General features: G+C 39.4%; 1 protein-coding gene across 13 annotated transcripts in view; it reads right to left on the bottom strand.

The window, feature by feature from the left end:
• Positions 1–6,423: 6,423 nt before the first annotated feature.
• The window catches only part of LOC124797888 (voltage-dependent L-type calcium channel subunit beta-1), a 739,772-nt gene continuing 719,551 nt past the window's right edge, over positions 6,424–26,644 (bottom strand). For 5 of the 13 annotated variants that reach the window (XM_047260987.1, XM_047260992.1, XM_047260990.1 and 2 more), the window contains one exon: positions 6,425–9,032. In XM_047260987.1, the coding sequence (XP_047116943.1) occupies positions 8,497–9,032 (536 nt within the window). In that variant the 3' untranslated portion in view covers positions 6,425–8,496. Of the gene's footprint in view, positions 9,033–26,644 lie in introns of all 13 variants that reach the window. The other 8 variants (XM_047260988.1, XM_047260991.1, XM_047260989.1 and 5 more) reach the window with 5 other exon arrangements.

Raw genomic sequence — 26,644 nt, 5'->3', positions numbered from 1 at the left:
GGTTTCAGTATTCTTCAACCACTTTCCATAGATGCTCACGACAGTAGCACACGAACAAGCGACCAGCATCGCTGTTTCTGATGGCTCACTCCCAGACACAAAAATTGGGCTTTTGTCAAAGTTGCTTAAGTCGTTGGATTTCTGCATTTTCATCACTTATCATCACTGGAATGATTCCCCATTCGCCTCTTCTCTGCTCATATACTTCTCTTACCACATCACGTGCCCTCAGTGCCACAAGGCGGCATACAGCCTTGTTACGGGCAGAGGTCATAATGTTTTGATTCATCAGTGTATTTCTGCTATGAGAATACAAGTTCCTTCACTACACAAACGTCTCTGAAGTACTTTGACTAGACTGTCAACTTACAAATTTGACTTTCATTTGTCACAATGCACCCATGTGTGAGGGGAGCAGTTGTGAAGTGAATGTTGTTTGTCTATGCCAAATTGTGAAGTAGCAATTAGGCACCCCCATAAACGTTTCCTGACATTGATGTTAGGAACTTCCTTCCACTCTGGGCAGCTTTCAAAATTAGGCTATTTTGTTGGTTCAAAACTAATATAGTGCTTTGAATATCGCTTTCAATCAATTGACCAATAGTAAGTTCTCCATGAACCCATACGTGGACCTGAAAATGTGCATTATGCCTATGTTGCTATAGAGCTTGCACTACAAGGTATTCACACTGTTTATTGCATACATGTACAATAAGAAATCAAAACATCACAGTAAACATTACCACACAGTTATTAACTGTAGGTTGACAAAAACATACAAATTTCTGATGAAAAAATTGTATAGGGAATTGCTTCTAAAAGGGAAAGAAGCGAGATATAAAGCATTAAGAACAACGTTGAACAAAATGGTGAGGTAGTCCAGTTGGATCACGAACTACAAAATTAATTTTGAGCACTACTCACGTCTTGCATATTAGTGTACTACAATAATAATCATATAAAAACAAACCACCTCCCTCTGTTGCTATTGGGTATGAAATGCAAATGATAGCCATTTTTTTAGAGCATCACTCAAGAACAACAAAGCATTTTACACTCCCGTAGGTGAGAGTGTAAAAGAGATGCTCGTGAGTAAATTGAATAAGGATAAATGTAGCGGGAAAGGGAAACTGTGTGGTTTCCTTTCTTGTATGCAGTGAATGTGGAGCAGTGGTGGAGCTGAGAAGAAAGGGGACAAGTAAAAAATGGTATTACAACCACTGGTCATCCAGGAGTCATTTGTGCCATGGTGCAGCAAGTGCCTGAATCCAAGAGCCATGGCATAAATGACCCACCAACAAGGGTGTAATGAACAATTTATGAGTGGTAGTTGTCTTTCTGGTTTTTTTTTCTCTCAGGTCCCACAGTATGCATGTATGGACATTTGAATATACTCAAGAGAGTGGTATTACCATAGCAATTGTGAGTTGTGTTGTAAACAGTAATAATGAAAATGTTGGGCAAAATATACCCCTGTTTGTGAGAAGCGTGGCTATTTATTTAGTAGTGCAATAGAGAGAATTTGTGGAAGCAATCCAGGGACCTTCACCGCAGTTGGATCGATAGGGAGGTGGCACGAAAGGATCCAGACCGCCAAGAGGAGGAAGGTAATACGACTTTCATCTGGCAGTGTATTGGGGTCGGCAAAATATTGTCCCGTTGTATCGGCCAGGGATGCAGCTTCCCGCATGGTTTAAGACCCACCACAAATCTTACAAAATAAGCAACAGCAGCAGGAAAAGGAAGAAAAATACACCCCAATGAGCAGTAGCTGACACTTTCTAGAAAGTGCAAGCAATCACAGCACCACTGCAGCAGCCACTGCAGGGCACTGCTAGTGGTCCCCAGAGAGGCCTGATGCATGTAGCATCCAGAAGCAGATAGTCTGCCAAGGAATCATTTAAAAAATGTAATTGGTTGAAACTGTTATTACCGGTGAGTCAGAAAGTGAAATATGTTATAGCTGTGCTACCATTTCACTGAAGATGAAAGGTGCTACAAAAATTAATGCAATGAGTGGTTTCAACGGCAAGATGCTGCATTCAGACATACACTGTTTACTGCTAGATCACGGGTACAACGTAGTATAACAACTCACACAAAACACAAGACTGACTCCAGAAAATGCTGCAGACCACAGTGTTGCCAGATTGTGCAGATAGGTGGACTTAGTGTATTATCAGTGTGGCCTGTTTATTTATTCCTTGTCATGATTAGCATGGACTTAAGACTCAGTGGTGCCTGGCCACTGACTAGGTTTTATGTCAAACAGTGTACATTTAACTTCTATATGGATCACCAGTAGCTAAAAACAAAAGGGCGATTGCCATCCAGGTTGTAACTTGGTTGTGTAATGTAAATGTAATAGTGCTGCACTGTCTTGCAATAGCTCATGTTCATCCATTTTGTGGCAATAGTGTGGCCCCTTGCAAACACTTCTGGCTCAGAAATGCGTTGCTGGAAACATTGCCAGGCAATAGTGGCCATTAGTGTGGTGGTACATGTGCCTGCAATTCATGTGGCAATGTTGCAGGACAACATTGTTGAGATGTATTGTTGGCTGTATGCAATTTTTATGGCCCACATAAATGCACTTTAACTGAGGTACACACCCTCAGAATTTGTGACATATTAGAAAAAAAAGGACACATATTTGTGACAGGAAAGAATACAAATGTCATTGATGGTCTGAAAATCTGTTAAAACATGAAAAAAGGGGAAAAAATACTAGCATAGAGCAAGATACAAACATACTTCCTTTCACTCCCAAACCAAAAGCAGGTGTTAGCAGCACAATTTTACCACTTTCATTTAGGACCAGAGATTATTACTCTGTTCTGGTAAAATCTTCAACTTGATGCGACGTATTTATCTATTTTGTATAACAACTTGCAGTATGTCGTTTCAGTGTAACTGCATACCGAAATTTTATCACAAACATATCACCATTATGAAACTTCCTGGCAGATTAAAACTGTGTGCCGGACCGAGACTCGAACTCGGGACCTTTGCCTTTCGCAGGCAAGTGCTCTACCACGAGAGCTTCTGTAAAGTTTGGAAGGTAGGAGGCGAGGTACTGGCAGAAGTAAAGCTGTGAGGACGGGGCATGAGTCGTGCTAGGGTAGCTCAGTTGGTAGAGCACTTGCTCACGAAAGGCAAAGGTCCCGAGTTTGAGTCTCGGTCCGGCACACAGTTTTGATCTGCCAGGAAGTTTCATATCAGTGCACACTCCACTGCAGGGTGAAAATCTCATTCTGGATATCACCATTATCATTAAATGTCAGTTATTAATGCATCAACAATATTAGCTTTCAAGAGATACTATGATATCCAAGGCAGGAAGCGAAAGAGTCACAATACACACTTAGCATAATGAATAAGATTATGTATTATGGAGGTGCAGGATGAAGGTGTGTGTCCCATTATTTGCTGATTTTTTTCTATCTTAACATTTTTGAAAAATTATAGGTCTTTCTCATGAATGTAGTGCAAATATGTTCCAAAATATTCTGAGTTATTTGCATTTCCGTCTGATTAGACAACAAAGGATGAAATACATATTTGGCTGTTTATTTGTGAATATGTGGTGATTTCTGAGTGTGTGGTTAACCAGGGTGGCCAGATTTTCAGAAATAAAAAACAAAGTGTTCCCTTACCATTTTTAATGATCATCTTTTCCAGCTCATATCGGTACAGTTACACATAAACTAAAGCAGGGACTTTTGTGACATTAATACTTGTTCTTTGAGTGTCACCTCAACACAAGACACATTTTTTTCATCTTGGGTATTAATGACTGCTTCAGCTGTAATTAGTCCTTTATTATTGGATCACTACCGGTTTCATGGCACTGACGGAAAACAAAGATTTTGAGCTTTTCCGCTCAAATGTTTTAGGCATATCTTCACTTGAAGATGTGGCTTTCAGTGGCACAAAACCAGTAATGATTCAATAATAAAGGACTAAATACTGCTGAAGTGGTTGTTAATATCCAAGATGACTACTCATAGCTTTGGTTGCCCCATCCACAAGGTGCTCTACATTTTTTTCAATAAATAACTAAGTGAAAAGCAAAGTAATATAACATACTAAATACATATTGTAGTTATTATGATTTCGTATACTAAAAGAACAAAATATTATCTTTAGATATTTAGTTCTTCTGCATAGGAGTAAACCTTGATGTATTTTTATCCAATTTTTCTTCAGTTGTATTTTGTTGATAACTGGGTATCTTTAAACAATTTTGTACAACCATTTACAAATTTATAAATTTGAAAAATATCTTCTCTTATGGGCCATGCTAAATCTGACATTTTTCACAACATTAAAAGAAAACAAAAAACTGGTGACTGAGTACAGAAGCAATGGAGGGGTTTAATCAAAGCAAAAAGATAGATTGTCTGGCAACCCTATGTCAGGCAGACAGCTAAGAGGAGAGCTTAAATTTCTGTGAGTGAAACAAGGGGCAATAACATTCACAATCTTCCTTGTCCATATATTTGGATGTTTATATCTGTGTATATGAAGATCATAAAGAGACAAATAATTCAAATGTTACAATGAGTGACATTTCTGACTGGCGTATTTCTGCTGCATCATGTCCTAACCAGACGCCTTCAACGGCATGGCCACACTGAATAGCATGGTAGTGGTGCTACTATTATCATGTTGTTTATGTTAGAGTCTCCTGAAGGCTTTCACCACTGATATGTTGTTCACTGACAATTAATAATAAGAAATCATACCGAGGGTGACATGTTTGTGATATATCTTCAGAGCAGCCAAAACATTAATAACCTGCACAGGGATGAAAAACACCACTTTTTGTTTTGCCTTCCGGTTCTGACTTTCCATTGGTCACTTGGCTAGAGCTTATACAGCATGGTGGGGTCACTTTACATTCCACATTATTTCCGTTCCTGCACAAAAATGTGCCTCAGTAGCCATGTGGACGCCTTAGCAGGTCATGCTCTCTGTGCTTTCTGCCATATAGCTAAAATCTATTACACTGGTGCAACATTGTGACATGATTTTTCAACAAGATGGTGCACAATGCCATTTTGTGAACAATATGAGGGATTTCTTAGATCAGAAGTTCTTAGACCACAGGACTGAAACAGGTACTCCATCCATTGCTTGGTCCCCTAGAAGCCCAGATATTACACCACTTGATTTTTTTCTGTGGATGTTTAGCAAGAATCAGGTGTACCAGACACCAGTTCATAATCTACCAGATCTGTGCCATTGCATTCATGAAGCTATGCAATGCTGAGAAATGCTTTGAGAGAAGTGGAACACACATTAGATGGCTGTTACACAACTAACAGTATGCATATCAAGGAGTATTAGGTGTGTAAAAAAATATTTTGAGTTACCGTACTTGTAGAAACCTACTGGCAATAAGTATCTCAATTACTTTGTGTATTACTACATTTCATATTATTATATGTTTAACCCAGACAGCCTCTATTTTGCATATGTATGGGGCCTCAAACTCCAAACTGCCTCTTACTTTCTGAACATATTTTGGTCTTGTTTGAGAGATGATTAAAAATGGTGTGGTCCTGGAGGCCCCCCAATGATCAGAAGCCCGGGGCAGGCCACCCTCTCTTAATCTCTCACTGGTTTTTGCTCTGCAGCATGGATCATCCTCCATTTCCTTTCAAATTTTTCATGCCACCAAAGTGCATACACAGACATAATGTGTATAACAAGAGATTTTTAGCAATGCTACTTACTGCAGTCATTAAGAGATGTTTTCGTGTTCTAAATTTTCATCTGTTTATGGGTAGCACGCAGTGATATATAAGAATTAACTTCATTAAATTATTCATAAATTAATTAATTCTACAGGACTAAAATATGACCCACGAAAATGTAACTCACTGACAGTTAGCCTAAATACTTCACTGTTTTTCAGAGTTAAAATGTTTTAACAGAAGAAGACACTAAAAGTATATAATTTCATCCCCCCCCCGTTTTTTTTTAATGGTCCATTTTTATTCTACTGAGTTAATTATGAAAAATGCTTTAAAAACTGCAGGAAAATAATGAAATAATCTTAACTCTTGGTAATGTTGCAAACAAAATATATGGGTTATTCAAGTTACATCTGTCTAATTAGTTAGTCACAAATTAACAGCTGTTAGCATAATGAGAAATTATGCCATAAAATAATAAAAGGTAAAGAATGTTTGTATGAATAGTTGGACACATGCTGTTCAGTAACTGATAAAACAACTAATGTTCTCCAAACCTTAATAGTAATGAAGTACACTTTAGCCAAGATTTTTTATTAAGTGGAGTTATTTTACTGTGAAATGAGTCTAGGGCAATCTCAGATGAAAAAACAAACAACATTTATATTGCTGCATGCAGCTGTATTTCATTTCAAATGAGACACAGGAAAACAGTAGACAATGATAGAAAACAAACTTATTACTTCTGTGATAAAATTTATATGTTAATGACATTAATGCACAGCTTAATATGCAATGAATTCTTGTATCAAATAGCATATACTGTGACAGATTAAATGCAGTTATATAATGTATTTTCTTATGTATACATAATATTCAATTATGATAGTGCCAACAGCAAACTCTCTTAATATTTCTCCTAGAAATAAGGCAAGTATCTTGTGTTTCAATATTTGTAAATGATGAACTTTTATTGAAACTTTTGCTTCTGCTGTAAAAAGGCAGGTGTTTCACTGAAACTACTGCCACTCCTGCTTTATCTTAAACTGACTAAAAACTGTAAGAACCAAGGGCACATACCACACGACTTGGATACAAAACTGAAAACCTATGACTGTCTTGCTCCCTTTATTATGCACGAAGCTGCTGTTAGGCAATCCTCCCATCTGCCTTTCACCAGCCATATTGACTTTGTAGTTACGGTTGCTCTTGTTTGATTAAAAAAAAAAGAATCACAGTCACAGCTATTACACTTGAATTCCATTCATACCCAGTATAACTCTTAACGATATTCCAGAGCTTTTTTATACAGCTACTCATTATAAATTGAACAAAGACCAACTACAAACTAACTCTGTTAAATTGATCTACATTCTGAAACAATTTACTGACAATGGCTGAAACTGATTTTTGTACTAATATTTTCTCTACAGCAATCAAATTTTTGAAAAGAAACATCTATAGAAAGCTAAAAAGATTCTTAAAATGGCACAGTATAATTACATTTCCCATAACTATTACACTGTTCTTACTATTAGCAGCATGTACTTATACACTGAAGCATGAATTAGACAAAAAAGCACTTACATTTTAATTATTAGAAATTTTAATAAAAGTATACAGTCTTTTCCAGCAGATGTGTAGTGAAAATAGATCTTAATGAAATTAGAAAATTCCTAGTACAATGAATGAGCTACACTTTCAATATGGTAGGTGAAATTTAGGTTTAAGTCTCGAGAGGAAAACTAATTCTTCCCAGATACTGAATAGTGACAGGACATCACATTCCTTAAAATAAGAAGGTAAAGATGTTCACTTCTCTGTATCACAGAAAAAAAAACCAGTGATGAGAAGTAAACAAATTAATACCTGTATCTCAGCCATTACCTAGGCACCAGTATCTTACACAGTGCTGTATGATCCTCATGTTCCATGGAAACCTAAAAATCTGAAAGTTTCCACTACCAAAAATGGAAGAAATTCTGCATTTACTGAGACATGCTGAATGATTTTTTAATAATAACTTTGTTATAAACATCAGCATTTTGAATTCGATGTCAAGAGAAAAGGTTAAATTTTGAGTATATATTCTGTCATTAGCAGTAGAAGGTATGTATCCAGGCAACATAAAAAATATCTTAAAAAAAAACTGCACTGGTGCACTATCAAATTGCATTGCAAAATGAATGGATTATGATGCATTGCAAATGTAATTTAGTCTATGTTAGCTGAAAAGAAAGGGATCGAGTTTTAGGTGCCTTTAACAAAAACATCTTATCTAATGCTGGGAATTAACTTCTGGATACATACCTGTCTACAACAGTGAACTATTTAAATGTCCTTCGTAAACAAATTTTGTGCAAATTGTCAAATATATATCAATATTAACCTATGGAGTAAGTATTTGTGCTTCGTGTTTAGGAGAGAGGAAAAACTTAAACATAAAACTCAAACTGCTCTTCCATTCTACATGTACCAACAGTAAAATCAATGTACACCTACATAATCTGCAGGGACAAAATTGGTAAAACAATTTTGTCACCACTGATAAAGTACTCTTATAATCAGCAGTATGTGGCACCAAATGATTTCACTGAATCCGTATGAAAAATTGTTCAAAAAGTCACACTGCGACCAGATAATCGACAGAATTTTAAATAAATTGTCTGTCACAGACAGTCTGTTTGCAACCACCACTCAGCAATGGTTCCTACGTTGCCACCTCACAACAGAGCCCCGACTAGCACCGCTAGTCGTCATCGTCTTCTCGGGACTCTGGTGAGAGAAGCTCTAGCTAGATAGCGTTGAGAGGTCGGCGTGAGGAAGAGTGGTGGGGGGAGTGGTAATCATCTGCCGGGTCTCGCATGGAATGGTGTTGCCGGTACCTCTCCTCACGACCTAGAGGTGGCCCCAGAGACAGGCCTGAAGGTCCAGCAATGGCCGCACTTCTGGCCATCGACGGCCCGTACTGCACGTGTGGCACAAAAGTAGGGTCGGGTCGACGTACCGGACGACGGTGAGTATGATCGCGCAGTTCGTGTCCCACACGTGGATGGTTGTGATGGGATTGTTCGTGGTGCACTACACGTTCGAGATGTCCGGGATGGAAATGTGTACGATCGCGGTGTGGGTCTTCCAGACGGACACTCTGCAGCGGTATTTCGAGGAGGTCGTGGAGGTTGTGTTCGTGGTGGGAATGGGTGTGGTGGTATGCTGCTGCCAATGGAAGTGGTGCTATTCCATCATCGTACTCATCGTACTCGTCGTACTCGGAACGGTCGCGCTCCAACCTCGATCGGCCGTGTTGGTGCTGGTGGTACACTACTGCTCCTGCACACGTGAAAAGAAAATCAAGTCATTAAACAATATTATGAAATAATTCAGCTTAAGGACAGAATGAAATACTTTAAAATTGTTCTATTGTGAGTAAACGGAATAAATATATTTGAGTTATATATACACATAATGTAGGTAATCACCCAGGTGTTAAATATTTGTTCTGGCATTATGAACATAGTATTTATTGACAGCTCAATAATATTCAGATACTAATTTGGGACCCAAATACTAAAGAACACTTTTTCCATGAAAGACAGCATCTTGAGACCTGCAACTGTTGATCAATATAAACAGAACAGTTTTCTGCATCAGTCACTTATTTATTTGGTCACTATGTGTTTCGACAATTCGCACCGTCATCCTCAGGTGGAGAATTGTTTACTTACATAATTGGTGTTAGTGAAGAGCACAGACACCTTTCCTCAGCAGCAGACCGAGTGTAATGTATGTTATGTTGAGTCTTTTGTTGACGATAAAAACTGTTTCGTAGGAAAGGCACTACCAAAGTTAAAAGCAAGACTTTGTAAGAGTAAATTGTACTTACACAGGAAGCAGAGATGTAAAAAGTCAGTGTACTGCTACAAGTTGCAATATTTTTACAAGTAGCAGCATACAGACTTTTTTACAACTCTATTTCCCATGTAAGTATAAATTATTCTCAAAAATTCACGTTTCTTAACTTTAAAAGTGCCCCTTTTCTATAAAGAAATAAAAAAAATTATTTGTGGAGTTTTTATCATCAGCAAAAAATGCAACATAATCCTGGTCTGCTGGTGTGGAAAAGCATCTGTACTCTTTACTACCATCAGCTATGTAAACAAACAATCCTGAAACTGATGTTTAGAACCACTGAAATGCTTAGTGGCACAATATATAAGTGACTGATGCAGAAAACTATTTTATTTATACCACATACAGCTCAATGTAAAGCTTGTCCTCTCTCCCAATACTAAAGAACAGAGACGAGAAATGAAAGATAGAGAGGATAGGTTGATTTCAAGTTAATAAGTTTGGCTCACCCTAATGTGCTTGGTGAAGTATGAAACAGCACAAGAGACTACAAAAGATAAAAATAAAACAATCATACCAGTTTCATTCATATTTGACTTGAGAAGTCTCAGTTTCGGGCACAGATGACTGTAATTGTCATTCTTTGGTAACTGCTCCTCTGATACGTAAACATTGCATTAGAAATGGAAGAGAAGCAACAGCTGTGTAAAATAATTGAGGAAATAACAGCTTTTCTTTCGTTTTTCCCCTAAAGTATTGAGTTTCCTGCTAATTTTAGGAGGTTAGTTAAACATAGTTATTAATAAACTTTCTACTGCTGCTCCTCTTTTCCAAACAGGAGGAAAGTTCTCCTGTAAGGTAGCAGTTATGGATATGGAGAGGGCTAGTTGTTACAGGAAGATTTAGGAAACAACAATCAAGTCCCAAACTTCTTCATGGCTAGTGCAAGTCTTAACAAGTAGTAAGGGATATAGGTTCAAATGGCTCTGAGCACTATGGGACTTAACTGCTGTGGTCATCAGTCCCCTAGAACTTAGAACTACTTAAACCTAACTAACCTAAGGACATCACACACATCCATGCCCGAGGCAGGATTCGAACCTGTGACCGTAGCGGTCACGCAGTTCCAGACTGTAGCGCCTAGAACCGCACGGCCACTCCGGCTGGCAAGGGATATAGGTTTTTTAAAATAGGAACCCCCATTTTTTTATTACATATTCATGTTCTATTTAGCGACAAAGCATCATTCACCAACAGCGGTAACGTAAATCGGCATAATATGCACTATTGGGCAATGGAAAATCCACAATGGCTGCGACAAGTGGAACATCAGGGACCTTGGTGGGTTAATGCATGGTGCAGCATTATGAGAGGAAGGATAATTGGCCCCCATTTTATCGATGGCAATCTAAATGGTGCAGTGTATGCTGATTTCCTATGTAATGTTCAACCGATGTTACTACAAGATGTTTCACTGCATGACAGAAGGGCGATGTACTTCCAACATGATGAATGTCTGGCACATAGCTCACATGCGGTTGAAGTGGTACTGAATAGCATATTTCATGACAGGTGGATTGGTCGTTGAAGCACCATACCATGGACTGCACATTCACTGGATCTGACGTCCCTGGATTTTTTCCCCTGGGAAAGTTGAAGGACATTTGCTATCGTGATCCACTGACAATGCCCGACAACATGTGTCAGCGTATTGTCAATGAATGTGCGAACATTACGGAAGGCGAACTACTCGCTGTTGAGAGGAATGTCGTTACATGTATTGCCAAATGCATTGAGGCTGACAGACATAATTTTGAGCATTTATTGCATTAATGTGGTATTTACAGGTGTTCTCAGAAATGATAAGTTCACAAAGGTAGGTGTATCACATTGGAACACTCGAAATAAAATGTTCAAACGTACCTACATTCTGTATTTTAATTTAAAAAACCTACCTGTTACCAACTGTTCATCTAAAATCGTCAGCCATATGTTTTTGACTATTACAGCGCCATCTATCACATGTCCACATTTGCTATGAGGGTGCATGACATAATTGAAAACGAATGTAAAACTATAAGAGTAATAAATGAAAAAGAAATTGAGAAACTCAACAAATATTTATGAAGACAGCCTAACAAAATTTTCAGAATACATTTGATGTTAATGGAAGTTATACATATCTGTAGCACAACCATAGACTGCTTTGAAAACAGTTGTCCACAAAACTTAACCTGCGTAAGTAGATCAAATGCTCCCAAAACCAGTTTACAAATGGATTAAGAATTACATGTAAAACTAAAAGAAGACTCTACATAGCATCAAGGGGGACAAATCACATTACAAAATGTATAGTAAAATTATAAGCAAAGTCATCAAAATATAGAAATGTCTGCGCTTTTTAAACAAACATATTCTCTTCCTGGAAAAAGATAAGCCCTACTTCAAGCATAGCAAAAAAGTGACAGAAAAAATGTACAATGTCAGAAAAATGAAATTTTATCTGCATGGCAGGAAGGTGTATGTAGCAGTTCCACACCGGTCATATTGCAACAGGAACTCGAATCAATCAAACATGGTGAACCACAGGTTTATAATTTGGCTTTTGTGTTATTTACAATCTACAAAAATGATATTTTGCTTGTATTCTAGTTGATGTCCATTTTGTCCTTTGATACAAGGATATGAATAAACAATAGTACCAGTCTCCTTACTGAAAAGACAACTAATTGAATATTTGAGAACATCAACAAATGGTTAGGGACAAACAGATTATCATTAAATTTTGGAGAAGAGCAAGGACATACAGTTCAGTGCATTTCATAGAACTCCACAAGCTATGAAATTCAAGTAGTACAAAGTGTTAAACTTTTTAGGGCTATATAGATCATGCCCTATATGTAAACCCCACACCTTAGAATTAATTAAATGTCTTAGTTCAGTTAAATTTGCAATAGGCATGATTAGTGCTATAGGTAATTTTTAAAAAATGAGGGAACTATTTTGGTCTGCATGGTTATGTTCAATAAATGAGTTACAGAATCATGTTTTAAGAAACTTCAACTTACATGGATAATATTTTCTGAATTCAGAAGTGGATTGTAATAATTATATCTGGCGTTGGTTCCAGAAAGTTCTACAAACACCTTTTCCTCTTCTTACTATCAATAATTCTCTTAAAAATAGTGAAAAGCATACAAGGTCTAAAAATGATGTCTACAATGACTTCAGTGGTAATACAGACAGGAACTAGATATATGGGGACATGTAATCAACATCACAGCCACTTTCAAGTGTCTTGTGGGTAATGTGATGGAGTTTAAGACTGAACAAAAGGACCTCCTTTTGGGCAACTCCTACTTCATAGAAGAGTTACTTCACAGAAACTCTTAAAATTGATATTTTATAATTAACATTATAACTGTAATATGTAATATTTAATAATGTGAGATCATTTCAATGTATTGCATTTAAATAAAATGTATATCTTTGAAATCTTTCTATATCACAGGGACCTTGCTCCACTGGATCCATGGAATACAACTAACATAATGTAATGTTAATGTATAAACTGCCTCTTATCACATCCACTAGGTTTTCCTCTGTCACGGGATCTGCAAAACACGACGGATAAATGAATCAATAAATGAATTACCATCATACTGCAGCACAGAAGTAGATATAAATCATGTGGGTTGTGGTGTTTGCTTGCGATAATCTTTAATAATGTTTTTTTTTTTTTTTTTTTTTTTTTTTTTTTCTTCTCTTTCTCCTCCACAAGTCTTTACAAATAAAATCATTATTTGTGCATTTTGCTTATATAACAGTACACATGATTACTTAAATGATATTAAAGTGAGTCTTTCATTTATCAGTGTGTCATTATATATCAAAGAAGAGAGACAAGAAAGAGTCACCTCACACACAGAAAAGTCTGTAAAGAATGAATGAAATATTTTAACTGTTATCTTTGAAATCCTCATTAGTTCTTCTAAGGCACGCACAGTAATTTTTGTAACTTATGAACGAGGAACTGTTATACATGAAACCTCTACATATCTAATGTTCTACTGATTACATAAGTAGTTAATACACATGAGAGAGAAATGGTCAGCCAACACATTTATTGCAACTGCCTTTTGCAAGAGTGTTGAATGGGGTGTCCTTAATAGGATTAGGTAATACTCAGATGTACATGGGGTATTTAGGGGTATTTATTGTTTAAATGAGGTACTGTAGTCTGGCTTGGAGGCTGGAGTTCATGACAAGATCAAAAAGTTCAACAGAATGGGTGAGAATTATAAAAGGAATGCCAAGCTCACTGTAATTCCCTTTTCTGGAACTGAACTTAAAAATTAATATAACTTTGAACAAGAATATATTCATCCTGGCAAAAGATGGGGCAGTGCCATGTGATTAAGTGGAAATAACTCTGTGTTGAGTTAGAGCTGGCATCTCAAGTATCAGATACAATATAGTGATCTAACTTCAAAGCAATTAATTCAACGTTACAGATATCTCACATAAAAACCACTTTGACAATATTCTTCTTTGCAACAACTTTTATGTGCAAGTTGTTGAGCTGACTGTGGATTAATTATTGAATTTATCTGCCTTTGCTATATTTTAAACAGTGTGGGTTTTCTGAAAGCCCAATTATTTAGCTCCAGCCTCTTAGATTGTACACACTAACTTGAATAGCTATTTGGTTGCCACTTCCGTCAATAATTTTAGAAATTCCAAAGAAATGTTATATATGCCTTCTGCTTCATTTGATTACAAGTTTTTGAAAACACTTCAAAATCTGAAGCTTCCTGGCAGATTAAAACTGTGTGCCCAACCGAGACTCGAACTCGGGACCTTTGCCTTTCGCGGGCAAGTGCTCTACCATCTGAGCTACCGAAGCACGACTCACGCCCGGTACTCACAGCTTTACTTCTGCCAGTATCTCGTCTCCCACCTTCCAAACTTTACAGAAGCTCACCCGCGAACCTTGCAGAACTAGCACTCCTGAAAGGAGGAGTGCTTTCAGGAGTGCTAGTTCTGCAAGGTTCGCGGGAGAGCTTCTGTAAAGTTTGGAAGGCATGAGACGAGATACTGGCAGAAGTAAAGCTGTGAGTACCGGGCGTGAGTCGTGCTTCAGTAGCTCAGATGGTAGAGCACTTGCCCACGAAAGGCAAAGGTCCCGACTTCGAGTCTCGGTCGGGCACACAGTTTTAATCTGCCAGGAAATTTCATATCAGCGCACACTCCGCTGCAGAGTGAAAATCTCATTCTGGAAACATCCCCCAGGCTGTGGCTAGGCCATGTCTCTGCAGTATCCTTTCTTTCAGGAGTGCTAGTTCTGCAAGGTTCGCGGGAGAGCTTCTGTAAGGTTTGGAAGGTGGGAGACGAGATACTGGCAGAAGTAAAGCTGTGAGTACCAGGCGCGAGTCGTGCTTCGGTAGCTCAGATAGTAGAGCACTTGCCCGCGAAAGGCAAAGGTCCCGAGTTCGAGTCTCGGTTGGGCACACAGTTTTAATCTGTCAGGAAGTTTCATATCAGCGCACACTCCGCTGCAGAGTGAAAATCTCATTCTGGACTTCAAACTCTGATTCAAATACAGGGACTCCGTACCAACTCCAATTTCTGTTTTAGCACACCATCAGATAGTTGTTTTCTCTCATAGAGACTTTCAATGTACTCCTTCCACCTATCTGCTCTAGTATCTGTGAGCACTCTTAATGTTGATGAGCTGCTTTTAATTTCAGTGAAAGTTATCTAAAGTTTTTTATATGCTGAATCTGTCTTCCTGATGACTGTTTCCTTTCTGATTTCTTCACCTTTTTCCTGTAGCTATTTTGCTTTTGCTTCCTCACACTTTTTATTAATTTCATTCCCAAGTGATTTATATTGCTGTATATCTACCTTTTCCTGAAAATTTTTGTCTTCTTTTTTGTCACTCAATTGAATTATTCTTCTCTTATCAGAACCCAAGATTTCTTTGCCTTTGCCTTTCCTGCACTGGTGTAAATAATGGTCCCAAGGATCCTGCAGTGCAGGCAGATCCCCATACTAAGAGAGCCTCTTATTTTGGGTGAGGGAGGGGGGGCTCAACTGTCTTCAGTGGTTTATTTAAAAATGTATTCTTATATTCAGTTTAGCCATGGAAACTCATTAAGGAGAAATGGAGTGTGCTAGTAAACACTTCATACCTTTCCTTGTTTAATGTTAACATGTAAGTAATAGTGTGTGTGAGCCAGCATTGCACACAGTGCACAGACTCTACCAATGCAATTTTTCCACTCAAGCAGTGGCCTGTACACCAGCTAGCAGTTTGTAATGCGCTACCTCCTTCAGTGTGCATTTTCTTCAATTGTTATTGAGAACAATAGGCTCTCCTACAAATAATGGTGGTGGTGGTTGTTGGGATGTTTAAGGGGGACTAAACAGCGAAGGTCATCAGTCCCCCTACAAATAATGACTTGCAAATTTATTTATTTATTTATTGCATGTTTGTAATGCATGCAGTGTTACAGTGCAAGTGATCTGCTAATAGAAAGTGAGTCTAACAGTGCAATGGTGTGTGTTACAGTGCAAGTTAACAGCTAACGGAAAGTGACTCTGACAGTACAATGGTGTATCAGTTATCTGTATAATGCAATTTATTCCCTCTTCATCTAAGTTGTGCAAGCATCAGTGTAAAATGTTTTGCTGGGCTGCTCTTAAATGTTTGCATTAAGTTGAAACCACAATGTCTAAAAACAAGTTATATTCATGTGGTGCTCAAAAGAGAGAATTAAAAACCTGCTAGGATGAAGAAGTTAGAAAGACAATGGAGATAGATACAATCTTCCAGTGATCAGCAACATGCCCAGAATGGATATATATTAAAATTAGTAATGAAAGTGAAAATGGAGAAAAGTTTGACAATTTAAAAGTTGAAAGTGTTAGTTAATAAAACGGCAAAAAATAATGGGGGATGATTCTAACAGTCTGGAAGTTCATAAAAGACATGGTACAAGCTGTGGAAATGAATTGGATGTAAATTCTAGTGAAGCGCAGTTTGAAAATGGACCAAGAGCAACAGATGCAGATTTGCCGCCAACAGACTGTAATTCTCAATTTCAAGACAATCGGCAAAATGCACCTTTCAGCACTGTTAGAGGATTATTGCAAGGTAAACTAAATGAAGAAAGTAAACTAAAAGCTATAAATAGCAGCCCATGTCAACCTTGGGCACCTTTCCCTAGACACACTATGACCAAAACATTGTTTAACTGAAATTATTATTATAACTACACAAAAACAGATCAGAAAACTGAATGGCTTTGGCTGTGCCACTCCCCTACTTTAACCTCGTGGTGATCACTGATGCCAATGACTCTGGAATGAATAGTGCTCTACCTTCTGAGTCAGTGAGTCATGGAACTGGCATGTTTCTTGTTGTTGTTTTGAATCCTTTGCTATGTCTTGTGTGATTGTACATTAATAAAGTGCATTTGACAGTAAAAGATTGGTTATTTACATCAGTGGATTTCATCAGCATCAATAGAAAACAGACACTGGTAACCTTGAGTTCTGTGAATGTGCTTCAATTTGTGCATTACTTATTACTGGTTTCGTGCCAGCTCAAACAGTGACTCAACATTCTCGACAGTTTAGGATGTCACTATCACAGAACTGGCTGTCAACTGTGAAGTGCAATGTTTTTCCATGGGTGCTACAAATACAATGAGAATGCCCATTTCTCCAATGTTTACTCTTCCAGAACAGACAACTCTCACCTCCTTTGTCATGCCACACTGGATGCTACATACACCTGCCTGCTACTGGATTCTATTTTGCCAGGAAGTTGCTTCACCATAAGATTCTGGTTTCCCGTCTCTGTAGTTACTATCTCACTCCACTACAGACCATTCAGCTGTACAGTTTCAGGGTCCACATGCACAGTTCTCCTCTCCACAGTATGGTCCACAGTTATATGTGTCACACACCTTCAATGCCTACTTTCTCGCTGATTGCACTCTGCTGTTTAATGTGCCCACTTCTGCACCAGCCAATGGAACACTCCAGTCAACAATGCCAGGATACTCCTACATCTATCTGACCTACTGTACCACGCAGGCAATGAACCAGCCACATTTCTGTCCCACTACTCGGCACTCAATCGTTATTTCATGCCTGCCTCTGGGAATCCATCCGCATCCATTGTCGATACTTCTGTGGCTTCGGTGTCACGTTTTGCTCACGGTCATGTTCTGCTCCCTCCTATGCAGACCACGGACAAAGATCTCTGGAAACCCAAGTCGGCACTGGTGCTTTCGTTTCACCCATCTTGCTTTACGATTCTTCTACACCGGCCATGCTGTGTTCATTGTGTGGCCACGCAGGCACCTTCTTCACACGAACTGTTAGTGCCGGGCATCATATAGCACCAACACAGGTCCCAGACTTTCATCAGAACATTGCGCTCGTCACCAAACACTTGCGCTGTCCGTGCCCTACCAACTCTGCCACAAGCTCTCCCTCCAGGTCATTTTCTAAAGCAACTGCCAATACAAATGGATAATCTCATGATATGGTTACCTCAGTGGACAACTTGTCGGGCATACACGTTATCGTAGACAACGGCATTAGTTTTGTTTGATTGGTGAACCATCTGCAAGACTACCCTGATCTTATTAAGTGATTTTTGCAAAACCCACCCGAGCATAACAAACACACTTCTGTATGTGCACTCCTCATTGAGCGTCTTTCACGTATGCCAGCAGACAAGAGTTTACGTGACAGAACCCCAACCCAGCTGTCAGGTCATAACAGAGTTCATGCCAGAGTTAGGGCTCAGAGCATTGTGATTAGTTAAACTGCCACAGGAACAACACCTACAATTGCTTCCTCACACCTCATCACGACATAAGGATAAACAATGGTTGGCTGGCCAAGCACACGCCGTTATTCAGCACTGCTGCCAACTTCCTCGGTGTAGTGCAGCATCTGCTACTGAGGTCGGTATGCCACTGCACATACTTCCTCTGTCAGCTGGCAGATGTTGGGTACGGGCACAGCTTGGGCAATGCAATGAACCGTACTCACCTAGTGGCTAGCAATGAGACCGTCAGCTGCTTCTCGTCGAACTTCCCTGACTACCACAGAGCTAGCGGGTGCCCTTCTTCTGCTCCCCACTCACACCATCGCAGAGGGTGTAGTGGTTCTAGCTGACTCACTTGCAGCACACTATCCAGTATATCCTCTATGCTAGTTCCACAAGGCTTTCAGGGACACTGCCAACAACTGCCAAGTACCCTGTACATTTCCAAATGCTTCATGTGGACTACAGAAGGTGCTACGGCTCACGAGGATGACGAAAAGCACCTACAGAAATTGCATTCTGTTCTATCCTCTACTCCATGACAGTGTCTGTATGCCTTGGATTTATGCTCATGTTGTCATTTCCTTGTTGACACTGGAGCTGACATTAGTGTCGTTCCATTCTCATGGCCCCGCGAGGTAGCCATGCGGTCTGTGGCGCCTTGCCACAGTTCGAGCGACTCCCCCGTCAGAGGTTCGAGTCCTCTCTAGGGTGTGGGTGTGTGTTGTCCTTAGCATAAGTTAGTTTAATTAGTGCTTAAGCCCAGGGACCAATGACCTCAGTAGTTTGGTCCCATAGAACCTTACCACCAATTTCCACTCTCATCCACTATGGCGGACAGGATACCAACCAAACTTTTCCTTCAAACGGAAAATAAATTGGAACTTTGCATCGATAGTATGGACATTTTAGATATTAATCTCATCCCTGGTGAACCATTCATGTGACCAACATCAAAGACCCAGTACTTGGAACTTGGGCTTGTTAACTGACCTTCTGTCATCTGCTTTATTGCACCATACTTCGGGTACACATACTGCGTGTTCAGCCACTACATCAGCTCCCTCTCCCCCTCATCCCCACAACAATACTGACACAGCTTTCACCGAGTGTTCTTTTCTGGCAAATTGCCTCGCCGCTTCTGTCACTTGGCTCAGCTGTCGACGACCTTCGTGCTCAGATTACAGAACTGAACTGCACCGTGTTGACAGCTACACAGACCCTCACTGATGTGAAACACCTCATATGCCACCTGTCTAAGCTGCCATATTGCAACACTAGTGACGCACCTCATGTGGCTCTGGCACGCCCGCTTTCACCAGCAGAGATGGCATCTCAGGTTAGCGACTCTTGTGTGCTATCATCTCCTGTTCGAGATGTCCTCTTGTCATCTTTGTTAGTTCAAATTAATGCTATTACAAATGTAATGACACATAAAAATGTCACAAAAGAACCCCTCCCCCCCTCCGCCCCCTTGAAGTGCATCATGAAGCACGCCCCACCTCCCTCCACACAAACTGCGCCTCGTTAAGACTGCTGTCGATGAACTCCTGCACGAATGCATTGTTCAGCCAAGTACTTGGTTTACTCCATAGACTTAGTGCCCAAGAAGGATGGCACAGTGCACCTCTGCAGTGACTATCGTTGTCTCAATGTGTGTACTGTAATAGACTATGACCATATCACCCACATTGAAAACTTCGCCCAAATACTTAGTGGAGCACACATTTTCAGTGTTTTAGACTGCAGCTAGGCATATTTACAAATACCTATGGAACAGAGTGAAATAGCAAAAACAGCCTTGATCATCCCCTTTGGCCTTCACAAATTTTGTTACATGCCCTTATGGTCTCAAAAACATAGCACAAACTTGCCAACATTTCGTAGACTTACTTATCTTTAACAGCTCTTACTGCTAAGCATACTACTGACGGCCTTGGGAGAGCCAGTCCTGACAAAACTCTACCATCTGGTGAGCAAGATGTATGAGGCAGGCGAAATACCCTCAGACTTCAAGAAGAATATAATAATTCCAATCCCAAAGAAAGCAGGTGTTGACAGATGTGAAAATTACCGAACTATCAGTTTAATAAGTCACAGCTGCAAAATACTAATGCGAATTCTTTACAGACGAAAGGAAAAACTGGTAGAAGCCAACCTCAGGGAAGATCAGTTTGGATTCCGTGGAAATATTGGAACATGTGAGGCAATACTGACCTTACGACTTATCTTAGAAGAAAGGTTAAGGAAAGGCAAACCTACATTTCTAGCATTTGTAGACTTAGAGAAAACTTTTGACAATGTTGATTGGAATACTTTCTTTCAAATTCTAAAGGTGGCAGGGGTAAAATACAGGGAGCAAAAGGCTATTTACAATTTGTACAGAAACCAGATGGCAGTTATAAGAGTCGAGGGGCATGAAAGGGAAGCAGTGGTTGGGAAAGGAGTGAGACAGGGTTGTAGCCTCTCCCCAATGCTATTCAATCTGTATATTGAGCAAGCAGTAAAGGAAACAAAAGAAAAATTTGGAGTAGGTATTAATATTCATGGAGAAAAAGTAAAAACTTTGAGGTTCGCCGATGACATTGTAATTCTGTCAGAGACAGCAAAGGACATGGAAGAGCAGTTGAATGGAATGGACAGTGTCTTGAAAGGAGGATATAAGATGAACATCAACAAAAGCAAAACGAGGATAAGGGAATGTAGTCGAATTAAATTGGGTGATGCTGAGGGAATTAGATTAGGAAATGAGACACTTAAAGTAGTAAAGGAGTTTTGCTATTTGGGGAGCAAAATAACTGATGATGGTCGAAGTAGAGAGGATACAAGATGTAGACTGGCAATGGCAAGGAAAGCGTTTCTGAAGAAGAGAAATTTGTTAACATCGAGTATAGATTTAAGTGTCAGGAAGTCGTTTATGAAAGTATTTGTATGGAGTGTAGCCATGTATCGAAGTGAAACATGGATGATAAATAGTATGGACAAGAAGAGAATAGAAATTTTCGAAATGTGGTGCTACAGAAGAATGCTGAAGATTAGATGGGTAGATCACATAACTAATGAGGAGGTATTGAATAGAATTGGAGAGAAGAGGAGTTTGTGGCACAACTTGACAAGAAGAAGGGACCGGTTGGTAGGACATGTTCTGAGGCATCGAGGGATCATAAATTTAGCATTGGAGGGCAGCGTGGAGGATAAAAATTGTAGAGGGAGACCAAGAGATGAATACACTAAGCAGATTCAGAATGATGTAGGTTGCAGTAAGTACAGGGAGATGAAGAAGCTTCCACGGGATAGAGCAGTGTGGAGAGTTGCATCAAACCAGTCTCCAGACTGAAGACCACAACAACAACAACAACAACAACAACAACTGCTAAACATACCCTGATGACATTATCATTTTCTCCTCCTCTGATGAAGAACATAAGCTACACCTGCCCATGGTACAGGACTTGGTAGCATGTAATGGAGATGAGATTAATCAGGATAAATCACAACTTCGATGCATCTCTGTTACCATTCTTGGGTACACCCTCTCTTGTGATGGTGCAAATCCTCCATAAGATCAGGTCGACTGCATTTGCGATTTACCAGTCCCAGTGAATTTTCATGAATTGCGTTGGTTTTTGGAGACCATCAATTTTTACAGATGCAGTCTGCTGATGGTGGCAGCTATTCAAGCCCCTGTTACTGATGCATTTGCTGGCAAACAAACTGCCAGTAATCAGCAGGTCTGACAATAGGCTGAAAGCTTTTGAGAATCTCAAAACACCTTTGAACATGCAGTCACTCTTCCACACCCCATGCCAGACAATTGCATCTTACATGACAGAGACAAGTGATTTTGCAATAGATGCAGTTCTTTAACAGCACGTTGGTGATGCAACTCAGCCACTCTGCTTTTTCCAAAACACTATTTACTGCTCAATTGAGGTGGTCGCCTTTTGACTGGGAACTTCTTGTGGTGCACAGACATCAAAGGAAGGAACATAACAATTTTTACAGAGCATTGTCCCCTCATGGGCACTACTCTCAATCCTACCATTTACCTTTCTCCACATAGATTTTGGCAGCTGGATCTCGTCTTTCAGCACATAACGGACATCTGATATATCTATGGCTCAGAAAATGTGGTGGCTCATTACCTGTCAAGTGTCAACGCTATTTTGTCTCCTGTTAATTTCGACAAACTGCCCTGCTTACAAGACAATCATATCGAACCTGAGAACCTATGTGAGGCTTCTTCCACTTCCCTACAGATAGTTCCTTGCAACCTACTGGGCACTGTCGGCCATTATGGTGGGATATGTCCATGGGTGTCACTCGGCCAATTTTCCCTGTTGCTTTATGTCACCAAGTTTTTGCTGCTTTGCATAATATTTCACACCCTGGTGCTAAGGCTACTATGCGTTTTGTCACAGAATCGTTTTTGTGAGGGCATGAGGAAGGATTGCTGTGTGTGGCCTCGCACCTGTGTGCCATTTCATCACAGCAAACCTGGCAGACATACACAGCCCACTTTAGACAAATTTGACATCCCAAGAGGCCATTTCTGACACGTGCACCTAAACCTCGTAGGGCCATCACCCACAACTGATGGTTTCAGATATATCTTGTCCATCTTCAACTGTGTTACTCTCTGTAGCCTGAGCATTTGTTTATCCATGGACAACTAGATTCAGGTGTCCTACATCCATTGCCACCAATCACAGCAGGCAGCTCAAATCACTATTGTTTAACAAGCTCTGCAAGCTGTTTGGTGTGGATAAATTCCATACTACAGTGTACCACCCTCAGGGAATGGGCTCGTCGAGTGTTGGCACAGGACTCTGAAAGTTGCCCTCTTGTTCCACGGTGGTCAGTGGGTTTGACGCCCTTCCGTGGGTCATATTAGGAACATGCACAACTTATAAGGTAGACATCTAGTTTTATCTTGCTAAGGTCCTATATACTGAAACTTTAGTCCTCCCAGCTGAGTTTGTGGACTATGCTACAACTGTCAACCTATCTGTCCTGTGTGCCTCCTCCACAACCACATACCTGTCCCAAGTTTTCTTGCATTCTGCTCTGGACTCATGTGATTTTATTATGTTACAGCATGCCAGAGTCAAACTAGCTCTACAGCCACCCTATTTTGGTCCACATCGGGTACTGGCATGCACGGCCAATAGTATGGATATCGTCGGCAGTGTCCAGCATCAGACAGTTTCACTCAGTGGGATAAACCAGCTGGGACAGTTGAGGAATGCATCCCACAACCACCTGAGTTGAGTTCTCCACCACTGTGTGATGGCACCGAGCCTGCACATACCACCCCTCATGTGCCAATCAGATCTCGTGAGTTGAGCCTACACCCATCAGCCATTCAATGGTTGGTTGTGATGATTCCCCTCCCTTGCCTCACTGAGACACCCATTCTCCCAGGGTTTGGGGGAGAATGGCACAGGGCACACATGGAAGTTTCGAGATGTGGGATGGTGGATATAGATATTAATGACTGGTAACACCTAAGCAAGAAACTATAACCACACATTTAAATGCATGACTTAGTTACAGTACAAGGAAACATGGCAAAACAATTAACATGCCTGTCAGCGAAGAGCATTACCAAATGAAAGCTATAATATATAGAGTACTGCATGTAACAAGTACCCTAGCTTTATGTCAAACAGCTTTCCGCAGCCATTATAAATCTGATATAGGGAAACAGAGTGGCAATTTCTCAAATATAACAGAACTTCTCTCCATATATGATGCTCTTCTCAGGGTATATCTTTCAAGTGAAATAAAAACTGAGACAAAATATCTGAGCCCACAAATTCAAAATGAGGTTACATGACTGTTAAAGGGTTGTGTTTTAGAGGGATCATTGATGAAATTAAATAGGAGTTGTTCTTTGCACTTGATGTATCAAGAAAAGAAAAACTTCATTCTGTTGTAAGATATTTGCACTTAGATTTAAGCAAACCAAATAAAAGGAGTTTGAAATAAAGGAATCACTCTTAGGATTCTATAAGGTAAGGTGCAATGATGCTGAGAGTTTTTAAAAAGAAATAAAAACTAACTTAGAAGAGGTGAACATGCAACTGGTAAGTGCAGAGGTCAAGCATATGATGATGTTGCATCTATGAGAGGCAAATACTAAGGTCTGAAGTTGAGAATTAAAGCAATTTGTTCCAAATGTCAAGTTTATACATTGTTCGATGCATTATTTATATCTAGTATTAAATGATTCCATCACGGATGTTGTGGAACTACAACAGTTTTATGAGGAAGTACAATCCATTTATGCTTTCTTCAGTGCTTCTATGGTTCAATGGTAACAAACAAATGAAACTTTTGCAACTGACAGAAGTGTTGCAATGACTCTGAAGCTTACTGTGCCCAATTAGATTGTCTTCTAGATTTGATTCATTGTTGTCAATGAAACAGAATATCAAATAAATTTTGCAGTGTCTACCCGGTATCATTTTACAGAGTAAAAATAAAGCAGAGAGGGAAGTAGCTTCTAACCTGATAAAAAATGGGTAAACTTTCAATTTTTTCCTGCCTCTCGTATTTCAAAGTAATATTTTGGAAATGCTGCCCTAGTTTCCAAACTGCTGCAGTCCCCTAATGCTGACATAGATAATGACTCAACTTCTTCAAACTGCAAAAAACAACCTAGTCACTGAGAACAACAATTTTGAATTTGAAACAGAAGAAGAAAAAGTACTACTGGAAGTGCGGAGTGTTGATCCTAAGTTGATTTCAAAACATTCTCGTAAAGTGCAGGATTTTTTGGATGAGCTTTCTACAGCTCGTAGTGTTGTGGATTCACTAGAGTCTTTTCAAATCAAAGTTTTCAATGCTTCCGCTGATATTGTAATTTGAGAATTAAACATTTTATCAGCATACAGAATGTTAATAATTATATTCTTTCTTATGTCCCACTCATCTTTGTCAGTCATAAAATGAAGATATTCATAAAAGAGCAGAAAAGCTGTTTAGAAATGTACAGATCAGATTTAACCATAAATCTTTCACATGAACTTATTAACCCGAAAACACTTTTGTCGAAAGAACTGAAAAGAAAAGAAACGTTGTCAATTAAAGAGCTTGAAAATTTTTTGTTTGTTGAAAATATTTTTCTTGCAAGTAGTCCAGATGATGTATACATAGTCTTCATCTATACTTGACTCTGACGCTTACTTCTGCAATAGCAGAAGGATCATTTTCTAAATTGAAACAAATCAAAATATTTGTTAGAAACTCAATGTCACGAGGCCAGATTAAAAGCTTTAACAGTCCTACGTACTGAACACAAAACATGTAATTCTCTTAACTTGTATAACATTGTCGAGAAGTTATTGAGCGATAAATGTAGGAGAACTGGAAAGACGTTTGCTTTAGCGGGTAGCCTCAAGTTACTAAACTGAAAGTGTTGTTTGTTCCACAAAAAGTGCATCAGTTGCATCAGATAGTAAGTTTATTACAGTTTTAACCTGAATTATGGTGTGTGAATGCCAAATGTTTTCATGTTTGTTCTTCAAAGGTTTTTAGGAAACAAGGCCCCCAAAATTTATTTGCGGCGGGGGGGAGGGGGAGGGGGGGAGGGGGGGGGGGGGGTTGGAGGAGCGTTGCATCACTGAATCTGTGTGCCTATATTAGTCTGTTCAACTTCTGTCATTGCAATTTTTGGGGATGTCCATTCTAGTTCCCCTGAATTATTTACAGTGGTATTCATTACAACTGGATCTGCAGCCTTAGAGAATTTCAAAGACATGTCATCATTCCTCAATAATGAAGTATACCACTTCTTTAAACATTGATTTTTTCTGGTGATTCTCTTAAATTTCTACCTGCTCCTCATCATTACTAAAGTGTGATACAAATCTATATTTGCATCTGGGAATGCCTTACAGCCCATTACCTGATTTCAGAGTCTCTGTCTCACTATGATGTAATCTAACTGGTAGCTTTCCATGTTTCTGGGTCTTTTGCAAGTTGCCATGTCACCTGATGCCAATGGTAACATTCAGAAGCAGTATTGTGGGACAGAGTCTTGTTTGTTTGTTTGTTTGTTTTGTTTTGGGGAGCAAAAAACAACTGAGGTCATACGCGCCCAAGCCGAAACTACAGAACGCAAACACAGAGACAAGGGATATAACTATATGTCAGTCCCAATGGAAAGAATAGGAGACATCTAAACAAGGCAGTGGAAAAAGGGCTAAAAAAGACACCATAAAAAAAAATGGAGATC

The sequence above is a fragment of the Schistocerca piceifrons genome, chromosome 5 (assembly GCF_021461385.2).
Source record: "Schistocerca piceifrons isolate TAMUIC-IGC-003096 chromosome 5, iqSchPice1.1, whole genome shotgun sequence".
Taxonomy (NCBI): Eukaryota; Metazoa; Arthropoda; class Insecta; order Orthoptera; family Acrididae; genus Schistocerca; species Schistocerca piceifrons.
This window is presented reverse-complemented; position numbering and strand designations above follow the sequence as displayed.